The 15,027-nt window shown below is 47.1% G+C and overlaps 1 protein-coding gene across 3 annotated transcripts in view; it reads right to left on the bottom strand.

Moving 5' to 3' along the window:
• The window catches only part of Tbc1d22b (TBC1 domain family member 22B), an 81,928-nt gene that overhangs the window by 32,986 nt on the left and 33,915 nt on the right, over positions 1-15,027 (bottom strand). For all 3 annotated transcript variants that reach the window (XM_008840056.2, XM_029566948.1, XM_008840055.3), the window contains exon 8: positions 13,807-13,921. In XM_008840056.2, the coding sequence (XP_008838278.1) occupies positions 13,807-13,921 (115 nt within the window). The remainder of the gene's footprint in view (positions 1-13,806; positions 13,922-15,027) is intronic.

Genomic DNA, 15,027 nt, shown 5'->3' on the forward strand with positions numbered 1-15,027 from the left:
GTTATGGACTGCTGTTAGCTGTTGGGAACTAACCCTGGGTCCTCTGGAAGAGCAGTCAGTGCTCTTAACCACTGATTTCTCTAGCCCCATAATAATTTGTATGTGTGTCTAAGTGTCTGTGCTGTGCAGGGGTCAGAGGACAATTTTTAGGGTCACTTCTCCCCTTCCATCTGGTAGAGGAAGGTCCCTCTTGCTCCTCCCACATTGCATGCTTCCAGGCTCTCCTATCTCTGCCTCCCATCTCCCTGTAGGAGTGCTGGGTTTACAGTCACCACATCTGGCTTTTTGTGTGGTTCTGGGGATAAGAACTCAAGTTGTCAGGCTTGTGTAGCAAGCGCTTTTACCTACTGGGTCATCTGGATGGCCCAATAATTTTATTTATATATTTATTTCTGTGCATAACAAGGTTTTGCTACATAGTCAAGCCTGGCCTCAAACTTAAATCCTCCTTCCCCTGCCTCCCATGTGTTGGGATTACAGGTGTATGCTGCCATGTCTGGCTTTCATAGCAATTTGAGGGAGTCTTTCACCGTGGGCATGTTAGTATTCCAGAACACTGTGGTGGAAATGCAGGCAGGATTGACAACTACATGGAGCAGAGCACCAAGGGATGAAGCAAGGGGATCCCCAAGGACAGTGGGGAACAGAACTACCCTACCAGACCCGACAGTCTGTGGTGCTGAGTGTCAGACAGAACACCCGGTTAAGGGCTGACTCTGGAGCCAGGCTGTAGAGCTCAGTCCTGGCTGTGCCAGTTACCAGCTGCATCACCATGGGCAAACCACTATCTTCCATCCCTCAGTTCCTACCTGTTAGCATGTGACACCATCAGCACAGGTGTCAGGGGCATTATGCGGATCCTAATGAAGCAGAAGTGCTACTGACCACGCCTGGCACAAGAACCAAGTAGGTGTGGGCTGGCGTGACCACTGCAGTTATGTGAGCAACAAATAACCCATCTTGTTCAAGCCTCTGACATTTGATCTCTATTATCTGTAAGGATAATATCCTCATCTGAAGGATAAAACTATCTCCCCCCCAAATACCTTAAAAATAAGTCCATTTCTAGGAATCAAACCTGGGTCCTCTACAAGAGCAGCCAGGACTCTTAATCACTGAGCCATCTCTCCAGCCCCGAGATCAATCACTTTTTTTTGAGACAGGGCTTCCCTATAGCCCCAGCTGTCCTGGAACTCACTATGTGGACCAGGCTGGCCTTGAACTCACAGAGATCCACCTGCCTGTGCCTCCTGAGTGCTGGGACTAAAAGCATGCGCCACCATGCCCAACCTACTAGCCCTAATATTTTCTTAAAGTTTTATTTATTTTTATTTATGTATATGTGTATGTAACTGCTTGTCCATATGTGCACCACATGATTAAAATGTCCTCAGAGGCCAGAAGAGGGCAATGGATCCCCTCAAACTGGAGTTACAGGTGGTTGTTAGCAACCAGATATAGATGCCAGGAACAAACCCAAGGTCTTTTGCAAGAACAGCAAGTGCTCTTAACAGCTAAGCCATCTCTCCAGCCCCTCACTATCTCTGATCTTCAAAGTTTTCTGCTTCTATCTTTTGGTCTTAAGAAGGGAAAAAAATCGGGGACTCCAATGCCCTCTCTGCCTCCTTGGCACTGCACAACACATGCACTTATACACATTTAAGCAATATACTCATACACATAAAAGAATAAATATTTTTGAAAAGAAGGAAAAAATTACACTAACTATGAGATGTCACAAGTTGGCAAGGTGCGGCTCTCAGTAACTGTACCCTTCAGCTACGAGGACAGCAAAGGGACCAACAGACCACATGAGTCCTATTCAGGGGCTTTGAGTTGGGGCCTTGTGGTCAGCCCATGCATCCTCAGCATACACTGATGGTGGGTGGGATAGCTCACCAGAATTTCAGAGTGGGAGGGGGTGGTAATTCCCCTTCTGCCAACCAGAAGGAAGAAGTTTACACACTCAAAAACTGTGAGCTGAGCACATGGGCAAAAAGCAGCAAGTGAGGGAGGGGCACACTCTCTGAAGGGCTTCATTCAGCATAAACAGTCTGTTGAGAAGGATCATTAACTGTCCACTTGAGGAAACTTAACACGTAATTGAAGCTGAAATAGGAAAGCATGCCAGTGTGGTCCTGGGCAAGGGCCGAGTCTTTGGTTGTCATGACGAGTGTATGGAAGGCAGGACTGACTGCAGGGAGTAAGTTTAAGGGTATTTTATGGTTATTTTAAGAGGCAATGCATCTGAAAGGAGGAGACCCAAAAGCTCTTTATGAAAACCAAATTGCCCACTCTGGGCTTGACGAGAACAGGGCTGTTTATTAGCTGATAAAGTGAGCTGGAATGGGGGCTCCACTTTGTTGCTGACTTTCCTCAGAACTCTGTATGAGTCCTGGGCCCTGATCAATCAGCTTAACATGTGCTTCATAACACAGCCGGGAAGCTTTGGGAAGAACTGGCTTTGCATAATCACAAGAGTAACTTGTCTGCTCAGTGCCCAGGCTCTTCCTAGGAGCCCCATAGGATCCCAGGACAACCCCAGTGTCAGTAGATCTGGAAGGCTAGGATGGCAGCGCCTGGCTGGCAACACCCACACACTCAAAGGCATCTGCTGCAGAGGCCTTCACTGGTTCCCAGAGCCCCTCAGGGACCTGACTGCTGTTTTTGTTTCAAAATCAGACTCTTAAGAATACCTTGCGGGGCTGGAGAGATGGCTCCATGGTTAAGACCACTGGCTGCTCTTGCAGAGGACCCAGGTTCAATTCCCAGTACCTACATGGCAGCTAACAACTGTCCATAACTCCAGTTCTAGGGGATCTGATGCCCTCTTCTGACCTCCACAAGCACTGCACAACACAGGTACACTTACACATATGCAGACAATACACTCATACACATAAAATAAAAACAATAAATAAAATATTTTTTAAAAAAAGAATATCTTGCATTGTATTTCCTGATCACATAAGTGTGAAGCTCACATAAATAAGGGCTGGAGATGGCTCAGTCAGAGCACCTGCCACGCAAGCATGAGGACTTGAGTTTGGATCCCCACCACCACATCAAAGGCAGGCCTGTGGTGGTGAGCATCTTAATCCCAGCTCTGGCAGGTGGAGGCAGGAGGATTCCTGGAGCTCACTGGCCAGTCAATCTAGCCGAATTGGTGAGCTCTGGGTCTAAAGACATTAGAGACCTCACACACACAAAAATAGAGAATCAATTGAGGAAGTCACCTGATGACAACCTTTGGCCTCCACAACATGTGCACACATACCTGCAGACATGTGCATACACCCACACAAACATGTTCTTATATCAGACACATACACACACACACACACACACACACACACACACAGAGAGAGAGAGAGAAAGAGAAAAAAATAAATGACTATATATTTAGGGTTTTTTTTTTTTTTTGTCTTTTTTTGAGACAGGGTCTCCTTGTAGCCCCAGCTGTCCTGGAACTCACTATGTAGACCAGGCTGGCCTCGAACTCACAAAGATCTGCCTGCCTCTGCCTCCCAAATGCTGGGATTAAAGACATGTACCACCACTCTTGGCTATGACTATATATTTAAAGAATTAAAAAAGAAAACACAGTTTTGTTTGGTTTTGAGATGGAGTCATTATATTGCCCAGGCCAGCCTTGACCTCCTGGGCTCAAGTGATCCTCCTGCCTCGACCTCCCTGTTACTGGGACCACCGGCATGTACCACTGCACCTGCCTGTGTGTGATACTTAAGTGGTGGTTGGGCTATATAAACAGACCACTGGTGTTATTCACCTGGCATTTTCTTTTCTTTTTTAAAAACTATTTTATTTATTTTTTAATTTATGTGCATGAGTGTTTTGTCTGCATGTATGTAAGTGCACCTGTGTGTGCAATGCCTGCAGAGGCCAGAAGAGGGCATCAGATCCCCTGGAACTGCAGTTACAGATGGTTGTTAGTTGCCATGTGGTGCTGGGAATTGAACCAGGGTCCTATGGAAGAGCAGCCAGTGCTCTTAACTGCTGAGCCATCTCTCCAGCCCTCCTCACCTGGCATTTTCATGCTAGGATTTGATGACAGCAAGCAAGGTCATGAGACCACAAATCTTTATGTAGTACACACAGAAAAGGTAGATCTGCTGCCCAATGAAAGCCAGGACAGCCCAGCTCCAACATGGAGTGGGTCTCTGAAGACACCCACGGGGAGGCAGGCTGTGCTCCACAAGGCCCATGTTTCTGTGTATCACGGGAGACATGCCTTTTGCAGGTGAAGAGAAGTTTCTGACCACAGAAACTTCACAATGGCCTTATCTGTCAGTCAGGGTGCCAACTTAGATCAGAATGACACACAAATTCTGGCTCTCCATCATGGGACAGCCTGGGCAGATGGGTGTGACAATACCCTGGTTAAGATTAATTTTAAGATGGGTATGGTAGGGCTGGAGAGATGGTTCAGGGGTTAAGAGCACTGGCTGCTCTTACAGAGGACCTGGGTTTGGTACCCAGCACCCAGATGGCAGCTAACAACCATCCATTAACTCCAATTCCAGGGGAATCCAACACCCTCTTCTGGCCTCCACGGGCATTGCACAACACTGGTACACACATACATGCAGGCAAAACACTCACAGATATATAAAAAATAAATTTTAAGAAAAGATGGGCATAGCAGCACACATCTTTAATCCCAGCACTCAGGAGGGAGAGATAGGAGAATCTCTGTGAGTTCAGGGCCAGACAAGTCTACATAGAAACTTCCAGGCCAGGGCTACACAGTGAGATCCTATCTCAAAAACACAAAAAACAAAAACAAACCGACCAAACCAACAAAACCCACCGGCGTCCCTCCGGATCTCTCGGCTCTCTAGGCTCCCCTAGTGCTTCTTGCAGTGGCTGCTGGTGATGTCAGCCTTTGGAACTCCCTGGAGGACCCTGGTTCATATGAACCCAAACCACATGAGGATTCAGGGTAAGAGACAAAGGAAGAGCAGGGCCAGCACACACAGGACCTTCTCAGACCTGCCCAAAGACCACCCACAGAGACGGATAGCACACTCACTGCTGAGGAAGCAGGATAGGTCTGATACTCCGAGCAGACAAGCCACACCTGCCATGGACACGTACCCCAACAGTGAAAGGCAACTCGGCAGTGGACCCCCCACCAAACGCATACAACTCTTCTTGTGCATGGCTGGATGCCGCTCAGCTCAGCACTCAGCTGGCTGTCTACACACACACGCACACACACACATATACACACACACATACACACACACACACACACACACACACACACACGTCTGTTGCTGGGAAGAACCGCACACACTCCCTAACCAGCTGTCACAACTGAGGCTGCTTCTTCCAAGATGCGCCCAGGGTACATCTTAAAGAAAGAGCCAGTGTTCCACGCAGCACGGGCACCAGAAGATTCAGCACCAGCCCCACCTCCCAAGTCCTTCCCCCACAGCATGGAAATGGAAAGTCCTTGTATGATCCAACTGGAATAAAGTTTAGCAATAGCCAAAAGGAGTGGCGATGTCAGAAGTCAGTGCAGGTCCCTTTGTAGGGGAAGGAGGGGATGGCGCAGGGACTAGAAGAAACACCGGGGCTTCTGAAGGGCTGGAAAAGTTCCAGTCTCAGTGTGGGTGCTGAGTAGTTGTTGGCTGTGTTTGCATGACAGGTGTACACTTCTACATGTGTATGAGAGAGAAAACATAAAGTTCACATTTAAAAACTCAAACAGGCCAAGTATGGTGGCACATACCTTTAATCCCAGCACTCGGGAGACAGAGGCAGGCAAATGTCTGAGAGTTCCAGGCCAGCCAAGGATATACAGTGAGGCCCTGTCTCAAAAAACAAAAACCACCCATACACACAAAACTAAGTAGGGCCCAACAAGTGATCAGCTTTTTAAGAGGGGCAAAATCCTTCTCTCAAGGGAGTACATTCTCTCCACTGCAAGAGTAGATTGCTATAAAATAAGACTACCCCAAAGGCTGGGCATCTTCCACAAGCCACTGAGGGCCACTGTGTCCCTTGTTATGTCTGCACGCTGAGCTGCAGTGAGGCACACCTTCGCTGGCACTAGCATCCCACTGTCTGCATAGTCAACCACCAGAACCACAAGCAAAATAAACTGCTTTATTACAAAGTACCCAGATGTGGGGGCATTCTGTCATAGTAACACAAAATATACTAAGGCAACACCTGCCACAATCTAATAAACTCTTTCAACCTATTATCTGTTTTTCCCAAGCTGATCTTTAAACTCTATAAGGGAGAGATTTCTAAAGATCTGTCTTATTTTGGGGGAGAGAGGCTGAAGAGATGGCTCAGTGGTTAACAGTACTGGCAGCTCTCACAGAAGAGCCAGGTTCAGTTCCCAGCACCCGCATGACATAACTGTCCTTACCTCCAGTTCCAGGGGATCCATCTGATGCCCTCTTCTGACCTCAGTGGGCACTGCACAACATGGGTGTACTTACATGCAGGCAAAACACTCATACACATAAAATCAAACTTTAAAAAAATTCATTTATGTCTTTTTGAGACAGGGTCTCCCTGAAGCCCCAGCTGCCCTGTAATTCACTATGTAGACCGGGTTGGCTTTGATCTCATAGAGATCTGCCTGCTTCTGCCTCCCGAGTGCTGGGATTAAAGGTGTGCACCACCACTCGGGCTTAGATCTATTTCTTTTTACTATTATTTTTAGTCATGTGTATGTGTGTCTACAGAGCTCAGAGGTGTGGGATCCCCTGAAGCTGGAATTACAGGTGGCTGTGATCTGCTGGCTATGAGTACTGGGAACCAAGTAAAAAAAAGGGGGGGGGGTTCCAAAGAGTATTTCCATCGCCCAGGAAAGTTTCCTGTCATCCACTCCTAACAGATGCCCATGGGAGGCACCCTCTGTTCTGACTCCTGGTGCTACAGATTGGCTTTGCCCATTCTTGGATGCTATATAAACTGAATCGTATACTGTGTGCTTCTTCCGGTAGCTGGCACGTTGTGGCATTTATTGGTAACACACTCCTTGTGCTGCTGGGTACCATTCCACAGTGTGAACAGATATGGATACTACAGTTGTTTCCAGCTTTGTCTGTATGAATGAAGTTGCTATGAATATTCTTGTCTTTTTGAGTTACTAGGTTTTCATTTTCCTTGAACAGTGAGATGCACTGCCCCCTGGTGGCCACATCTGGTACAGCACCACTGGCTCCTGCAGTTGCTATGGATGTTCCCCACTTCACTCAGCTAGGTCTGTGTGGAATGCCTGGTTTGGATGCAGCAGAAATGAAGGCAATGAGTATAAAAGAATCTCACAATGGCCTCCAAGAATGAGATTCTTGGGGCAGAGGGAGGAGGGAGCCAGACAACAGTGTAGAATGCTGCTGGACAAACGGACTCAGCTGAGGGGTGCTGGTGAGTTCCAGGAGGGCAGGATGGGATGGCAGCGGTGTGGAGGGCCTCAGGGGGGCTTCCAGGAGGAAGGCTTCTCAGGAAGAATGCACTCAGGCAGAGGGAGATGGGGCGTGGCAAGGCTTTGTGTCTACATGTCAATTCTGGATTGCTGAAATGAGGGAAGGAGGGGCTCATACAGAGCCTCGCCCGCCATGCCAGAGAGCTGACGTTTTAGCCTGTGGGCGTTGGAAGTCAAGGACCAGGTCTGAGCAGAGGAGCTGAACCCACGAGTCTGTGTGTGAGTGGCTGGAATAGAAGACAGGGTGAAGTGTGATGGGAAAGCCAGCTTGCTTCAGCAACACAGGCCTGACCTAAGAGAGTCAGGAGGAAGGGGGAGGACACAGCACGTTCAGGAGACAGTTAAGGGGATGGGGATGTAGCTTGTGTGTGTGCGGGGGTGTACATGGAAATCCCTTGTAATTGCTTTAACACCAAAAAGTGACAAAAGTGGACTTGGAACTATTCTTGGTATTTCTGTCTTCAGTGACAGGAACTGCTGTCACCTGGAGAAAGGGAGGCTAGGTGAGGGAAGGAGGCCAAATACTCCAATAGCAATTGTCTGCAAATAACCACACCCTCTCTCCCAGCTGACGTCCAGACTTCTAAGGTACTGGACACTTGCAGCTCTCTGGCCTCACACCTGGGCGTGTCCATAAGGTCAAGTTCAGATTCAAGCTCAAGTGCCAGAACAGCTGCGTGAAATGACTTCAAACAGAAGGGGCGTGCCTTCCGGCCCTCTCCATGCTGGCTGGGTGCTGATGTAATGCCTGAAGCACAGGCATTACAGTCAAGAGAAAGCAACCACATCTGAGGGTGGGAAGACCAGAGAGGGGAGCTGGGGAGCCCAATGTATTGAAACAGCAGCCTATGAGCCTAATTACGTATCTGAGAGAAAACAGGGCTTTCTGTCACACTTACAGCATTATTATTTGGGGTTCCTGTCACATGTGGAAAAACTAATCCTAACTATGATATACTGAGGATGTCACACAGGAACTAAGCATATGAATCAGAGTTCTGGGAAGGGATACCCTCCTGTGAGTGTCCTGCTACTGCACTCCAAATAAAATTTGCAATGGAAATCCAACTGTCCTGCTTCATGTGGAAGAGGAAAAGTTACTAGAAAACTGTTTATTTTACATGGAAAGAAATTACTTTTAAAAGTAGACACTGGGCTGACAAGATGGTTCAATGAGTAAAGGTGCTTGCTGTCAAGGCTGACAACCTGTGTTCAATCCCTGGAAACCATATGGCAGAGGTCCTCTGCCTTCTAGATGTTTACTGTGGCACACATAACCCCCCCAACACATACAAAATAAGTAAATAATTTAAAAATAGTAAAAGACAGGTCATGAACGCTGCTTTGACGTGATTTCCTAACACACACAACCTTTTTTATACACAAATCCTGAGCAGGTTCTTTGGCTTACTTTGTTCAGTGAGATGGAAAATACTATGCAGGATGGAAAGCTCTGGAGATGAGAATGCAGAGGTATAACACAGTCTCAGGGACTGCAGTCCCGAGACACATCTCCAGGGGTGGCTCTCCAGGATGGTCACCACTGGGCTCACAGCCAGCTGGCTTATCTTCGGAGGACCCTCTTTTATAGAAGCAGTGGTTGCAGGAGTAAAGAAATGCTTGAAGGGTCACACTAGCTGTGGACCACTTCTCTATCAGCTAAGAAGGGAGCCACTGGACTTTGCTGTTTTCAACTCATATACAGCATTACAGAGCACAAAGCAAGTTTAGGTAGTAGTTTATATAAAAGGTAGAAGCGGGAGCTGGAGAGACGGCTCAGTTATTAAGAGCACTGGGCTTAGTTCTCAGTACCCACATAGTGGCTAACAACCAACCATCCGGCCAGTTCCAGGGGAATCCAACACCCTCTTCTGACCTCTGAGACACATGAAGGCAATACACTCATACACATAAAATAAAAATAATAAATAAAGCTGGGCGTGATGGTGCACACCTTTAATCCCAGCAGCTGGATCTCAGAGATCAAGGCCAGCCTGGTCTACATAGTGAGTTCTAAGCAGGCTGGGACTAGGGAGACCCTGTCAAATAAATAAAGAAAGAAAGAGGGGGGGGGGAGGGAGGGCTGGAGAGATGGCTCAGCAGTTAAGAACATTGGCTGTTCTTGCAGAAGACTCAGGTTCGAATCCCAGCACCTACATGGCAGCTAACAACTGTCTGTAACTCCAGTTCCAGGGGATCCGACAGCCTCTTCTGTCCTCCACTGGAGTTGCACGACATGGGTGCACTTATCTACATGCAGGCAATACACTCATATACATAAAATTAAAAAGTAGTTTAAAAAAAAATTGCTGGGTGTGGTGGCGCACACCTTTAATCCCAGCAGGCAGAGGCAGGGGGGTAAAATAAAAATAATAAGCAAATAAAATATTTTTTAAGTGGTAGAGGACCAATGAGATGATTCAGTGGGTACAGGTGCTTAGCACTAAGCCTGATAACCTGAGTTCGATCCCCAGGACCCTACATGCTGGGTCCTCTGACCTCCACATGTGAGACCCACCCCCCCGCCACACACACACACACACACACACAGAGTAAATAAGCAAAAAATTTAAGAGACATGAGCCAGGTGTGATGGTGCATGCCTTTAATACCAGCACTCATGAGGCAGAGGCAGGAGGATTTCTGTGCGTTCAAGGCCAGCCTGGTCTACATAGTGAGTTCCAGTACAGCTGGGGCTACAGGGAGGCCCTGTCTCAAAAAGATAAAAAACAAAAATAAGTTTGGAGGCCAGCAAGATGGTCAGTGGGTAAAGGTGCTTTCTGCCAAGCCTGAGTTTGATCCCCAGGACCCACATGGTGGAAGGTGAGAACCAGCTTCCATTGTCCCAACTACATCTTAATATGTGTAGCCCTGACTGGCCTGGAACTTGCTATGTAGATCAGTCTGGGCTGGAACTCAGAGACCCACTTGCCTCCCAAGTCCTGGAATTAAATTCGGGGTACCACTGTGCCTTGCCTAGTTTTGTGTTTTTGAGGTAGAGTCTTATGTAGCCCTGGCTATCTATAAATTCCCTTTGTACCTAAGGTTGGCTTTCAACTGATCTTTTTGACTCCAGTTCCCAATTGCTGAGATTACAACCTTGCTACCACTCCTGGCTTTAAACCCTCATTTATAAATGGGGAGATGGAGGCACAGAAATTAAATTCCTTGTATAATGCCATTGCTAATAGCAGAGCTGAAATTTTAATTCATTCATTTTGTTTGCTTGGTACCAAGGGTTATGCATAGAGCTTAGAGCTCTGATTTAAAGTAGGTACTTGCTGGGCATGGTAGTACATGCCTTTAGTCCCAGCACTCAAAATGCAGAGGCTGGGGGATCTCTGTGAGAGCCAGGCCATCTGGGAAGACTCTGTCTCAAGAACAAAAAGGGAAGAAAAACAAAACACCCCCAAAACCAAACTGTAGACAGTTGGTAGTGAGATGCAGAGCCATTGTTGACTTAAGCAAAGCTCTTGAGTTAATCCCAGTTCTCAAAAAAAATAAAGGATTAAAAAAGGGAAATAAACTAGTAAGCCAAAGTGTGGATCAGCATTGAGGTGCCTGTAAGTTGCTGCAGATTGGAAGCAGCTGCCAAAGGCTGATGAAGTAGAGAGGAACTTTGAGAAGCCCAGCTTCATAAAGGGTGGCTCTGACCTCATTTCTAGTCAAGTAATTCAATGTGGGTCTCATGAAAAATTTGGCAATCTTTTACTGCAATAAAACTGACTCAAAATCAAATGGGTAATGAATTTGAGGTGTTTCTGAAAGTGCTTTTCTGAGTTACACTTCACAATTTCATTGCAATGTGAGTTCTGAACACACAACATGAAAACTGTACTGTGAGTGCCTTCCTGTCATAGAGTGCCAACCAAAGCTACCTAGAACACTTCAGTTCAGTTTGGGGCTACAGCATGGCATGAATCTCCGTGTTTTTACTGTACATAAAATTTATGTTTTCTGCTCTTACAGTAACAGTGATATCACTGGGCGTGGTAGCACACACCTTCAATCCCAGCACTTGGGAGGCAGAGGCAGAGGCAGGTGGATGTTTGTGAGTTCTAGGCCAGCCTGGTCTACATAGTGAGTTCCAGTACAGCTGGGGCTACAGGGAGGCCCTGTCTCAAAAAGATAAAAAAAAAAAAAAAAGAGAGACATAATGAGAATAAAGATGTGCTGTTTATACAGTGTTGGAACAATTAGCTACTCAACTGAAAAGTACCTTTAAACCTCAATCCCTGACACATAGGGAAACAAGTTATTATGGACTCCCTTACCCCTCCCCTGTGTGTGTAATAATACTTCCATGTTGCTTTTACTTTGGGGTTTTTGTTTGCTTTTGCACAGGTCTTGCTTATACAGTTAAGGCAGGCCTGAAACTCACTGTGTAGTCCAAGTTGGCCTAGAACCCACAAACTCCTGCTTTTGACTCTCAAGTGCTGGGATTACAGGCATGTGCTACAATTAGCTTTTGGTTTGACTATTTATTAAGATTCATTATTACTATTATTATTTATGTGTATGTGTGTGTACATCTCCACAGAGGAGGGTGCCAAAGCCCCCTGGAGCTAGGGTAACAGGTGAGCTCCCTGACGTGGGTGCTGGGATTTGAACTCAGGTCCTCTATGGGAGCACGGGCACTTAACCGCCTAGTCATCTCTTCAGTCCACTGATTTGGCTTTTTGAATGACCATGTACTTGTACCATAAAAAAACTGGTTTAAGGAATAAGAAAAGTTCTGTTCCCTTTTTTATTTTGTGTGTATGAGTGTATTGACTGCATGTATAAGTGCACCCATGTCATGCAGTGCCCTCAGAGGTCAGAAGAGAGTGTTAGATGTCCCTGGAATTGGAGTTATGGACAGTTGTTAGCCGCCATGTGGGTGCTGGGAATAGAACTCAGGTCTTCTCCAAGAGCAGCCAGTGCTCTTAACCACTGAGTCATCTCTCCATTCCTGGAAGCTAAATTTTAACTAGTCTTCTTAAGACCATCTGCAAGAGCAAGGGAGGGTGACCTTCCCCACTTCCTCCCAGTGCTATCCTGGTTGCTGCTCCTTAAGCAGAACTGGCCGGTACTCGGCTGTCTTCGCTTAAGAAACTGCCTTTGAAAGACCCAATGCCATCCCTGTGAACCTCACACAAAACCTGAACAGGAGGGTCAGCTCCTTCTGAACCCCAAGAGCCTGTCACTCTGGAGTCTGAAGAAAGGCTCTTAACTCTGGCTCAGCTACTGAGAAGGAAGCAGAGACTCTCATAGACCATCTGTGAAATGAAGGGTCTGACAAGGTAGGCCTCTGTGGCCTAGGCTAGTCTTGCACTTGCAATCCTCCTGCCTCAGCAGCTGGGCTCACAGGCCCACACTGCCAGGAATGAAATGCATTTCTAAAGCCCCTTTCAATGTTTTTTTTTGTTTGTTTGGTTGTGGGTTTTGTTGCTGTTGTTGAAGACAGGGTCTCACTATGCAGCCCTGGCTGGCCTAGAACTCACTATGTAGACCAGGCTGGCCTTGAACTCAGAAAGCCACCTGCCTCTTGTCTCCCAAGTGATCTTTTGAGACAGGGTCTCTCTCACTTGGCAATCCAGGCTGGAACTTGCAGTCTTCCTGTCTCAGCCTCCCAAGTGTATCACCACAAACATGTATTACCATGCCCAGTCCTTCCAATATTCACAATTCCTATGCAAGCCTGTTCACCAGACTAAGGTAGCAGCAGCGATCACAGATGGGTTCCTGTGAACCTCTAAGCACAGCAACTGAGAAACAGGAGAAACAGGCTCCTCCGCTAAACTGAGGCTGGGACAGTGGGAAAGCCTCGGCACTTCCTGAAAATTAAGTTCTCTGAAACAAGAATAGCCCAGAGAGTCAGGGCAGAGGAGTGGGAAGCACCAGGGTCCCAGACTAGAGCTCCTTCTGCCCACTCCATCCCTCTAGCTGGATTTGGTGCCACACCCCTTGTCCTCTGCATTCCCACACCCTGCTCCTGAGATCCAGCATGGATGCTGACACACCATCTAAAATGCCGGTCTGAGACACCAGTCTAAGACACATTCAGAGAATCCTCAAGTAACCTCCATTAAACCATCTGCTATGGCAGAACAGAAGCATACCCCCTTGGCCATTCTTGGAACGAGGCAGGTCTTTGTAGGTGAGAGCTGCAATCATCTCAAGAGATAAACTCCAGGCTGCCTCACTGCTCAGACAGCCCTGGGTATCCCAGAGCCACTGCCTGTCTGGTTTTTAGCAAGCTGTTCCCACCAGCTGCACACTTGGGAAAACAAACAAGCAGATGGTAGATAAGAAAGAGCGACCCGCACAGTCGGCCCGGCACTTGCGCTTCTTACCCACATATTCTGAGAGGAAGACGACAAAGAACGGAGTGACCAGGTCATTAATTCCCTGGACATACCCACTGGCGGGGTGTCGGATGGCCCAGATAAAGAGAATTCTTTCAAAGATCTAGGAAAATGAGAGAGAAAGACGACGTGAGTGTGAGAAACCGACACTGCCACTCACCATTCACGTGCTTCACGAGTGAGCTCGGGGTTGGTGCAAAGTTTCAGGAAAACTTTAAAATGCTGTGGGACAAAAGATTATAAAGGCAAACAGGGCAGGACACTTCAGTTCTTCCTTCAATACTTCTTGTCCTTTCTTATAATTTCAGATCTGGTGGCAGTGACACAAAAATGTGAAAGAGAGGCTGGGCGTGGTGGCACATGCTTTTAATCCCAGCACTCGGGAGGCAGAGGCAGGCAGATCTCTGTGAGTTCAAGGCCAGCTTGGTCTACATAGTGAGTTCCAGGACAGCTGGGGTTACAGGGAGACCCTGTCTCAAAAAGACCAAAAAAAAAAAGGAAAGGGCTGGCGAGATGGCTCAGTGTGTGAAGAGGCTTGGTGCCAGACATGACCATCTGAGTTCCATCCCTCAGACCTATGGTGGAAGGAGAGAACTGACTCCCACAAGTTGTCTTCTGACCTCCACACATGCGCCGTGGCGTAAGTGCAGCCGCACACATAGACGAATAAATTAATGTCATAAAACTTACAGTTGGGAAAGGACAGTCACATTCTCCTCTGTGGTTACTGCTTTTGGTCACTGCTTCTCTATTGCCAGGAATAAGGCATCGCACACCCCAGCTCAGTGTCTTATCTCTAAATCTTCCTTGGTCAGGGCTTGAGAGATGGTTCAGGGGTTAAGAGCACTGGCTGATCTTTGCAGAGGACCTGGGTTCACTTCCCAGCACCCATATGGAGTCAATAATCATCCCTAACGCTAGGGAATCTGACGCCCTCTTCTGTCCTCCACAGGCACTGCATGCATGTGGTACATTTACAAGCATGTGGTACACTTACATGCAGGCAAAACACACACATAAAATAAAAAAATTTTTAAATGATTAAAATATATATAATAACTAGTAGATGTGGAAAACATTACCATTGAAATCTACCTGACGACTTTATATCCATGCTCCGATACCAAGAATCCGAGTGTAACCGACTGTGAGTAGTAATAATCAGATACATAGAGATTAGAGATGCATGTGCAAACATCTGTTATTAGC

This window comes from Nannospalax galili, unplaced genomic scaffold (genome assembly GCF_000622305.1).
Source record: "Nannospalax galili isolate Female #2095 unplaced genomic scaffold, S.galili_v1.0 scaffold538, whole genome shotgun sequence".
Lineage (NCBI taxonomy): Eukaryota > Metazoa > Chordata > Mammalia > Rodentia > Spalacidae > Nannospalax > Nannospalax galili.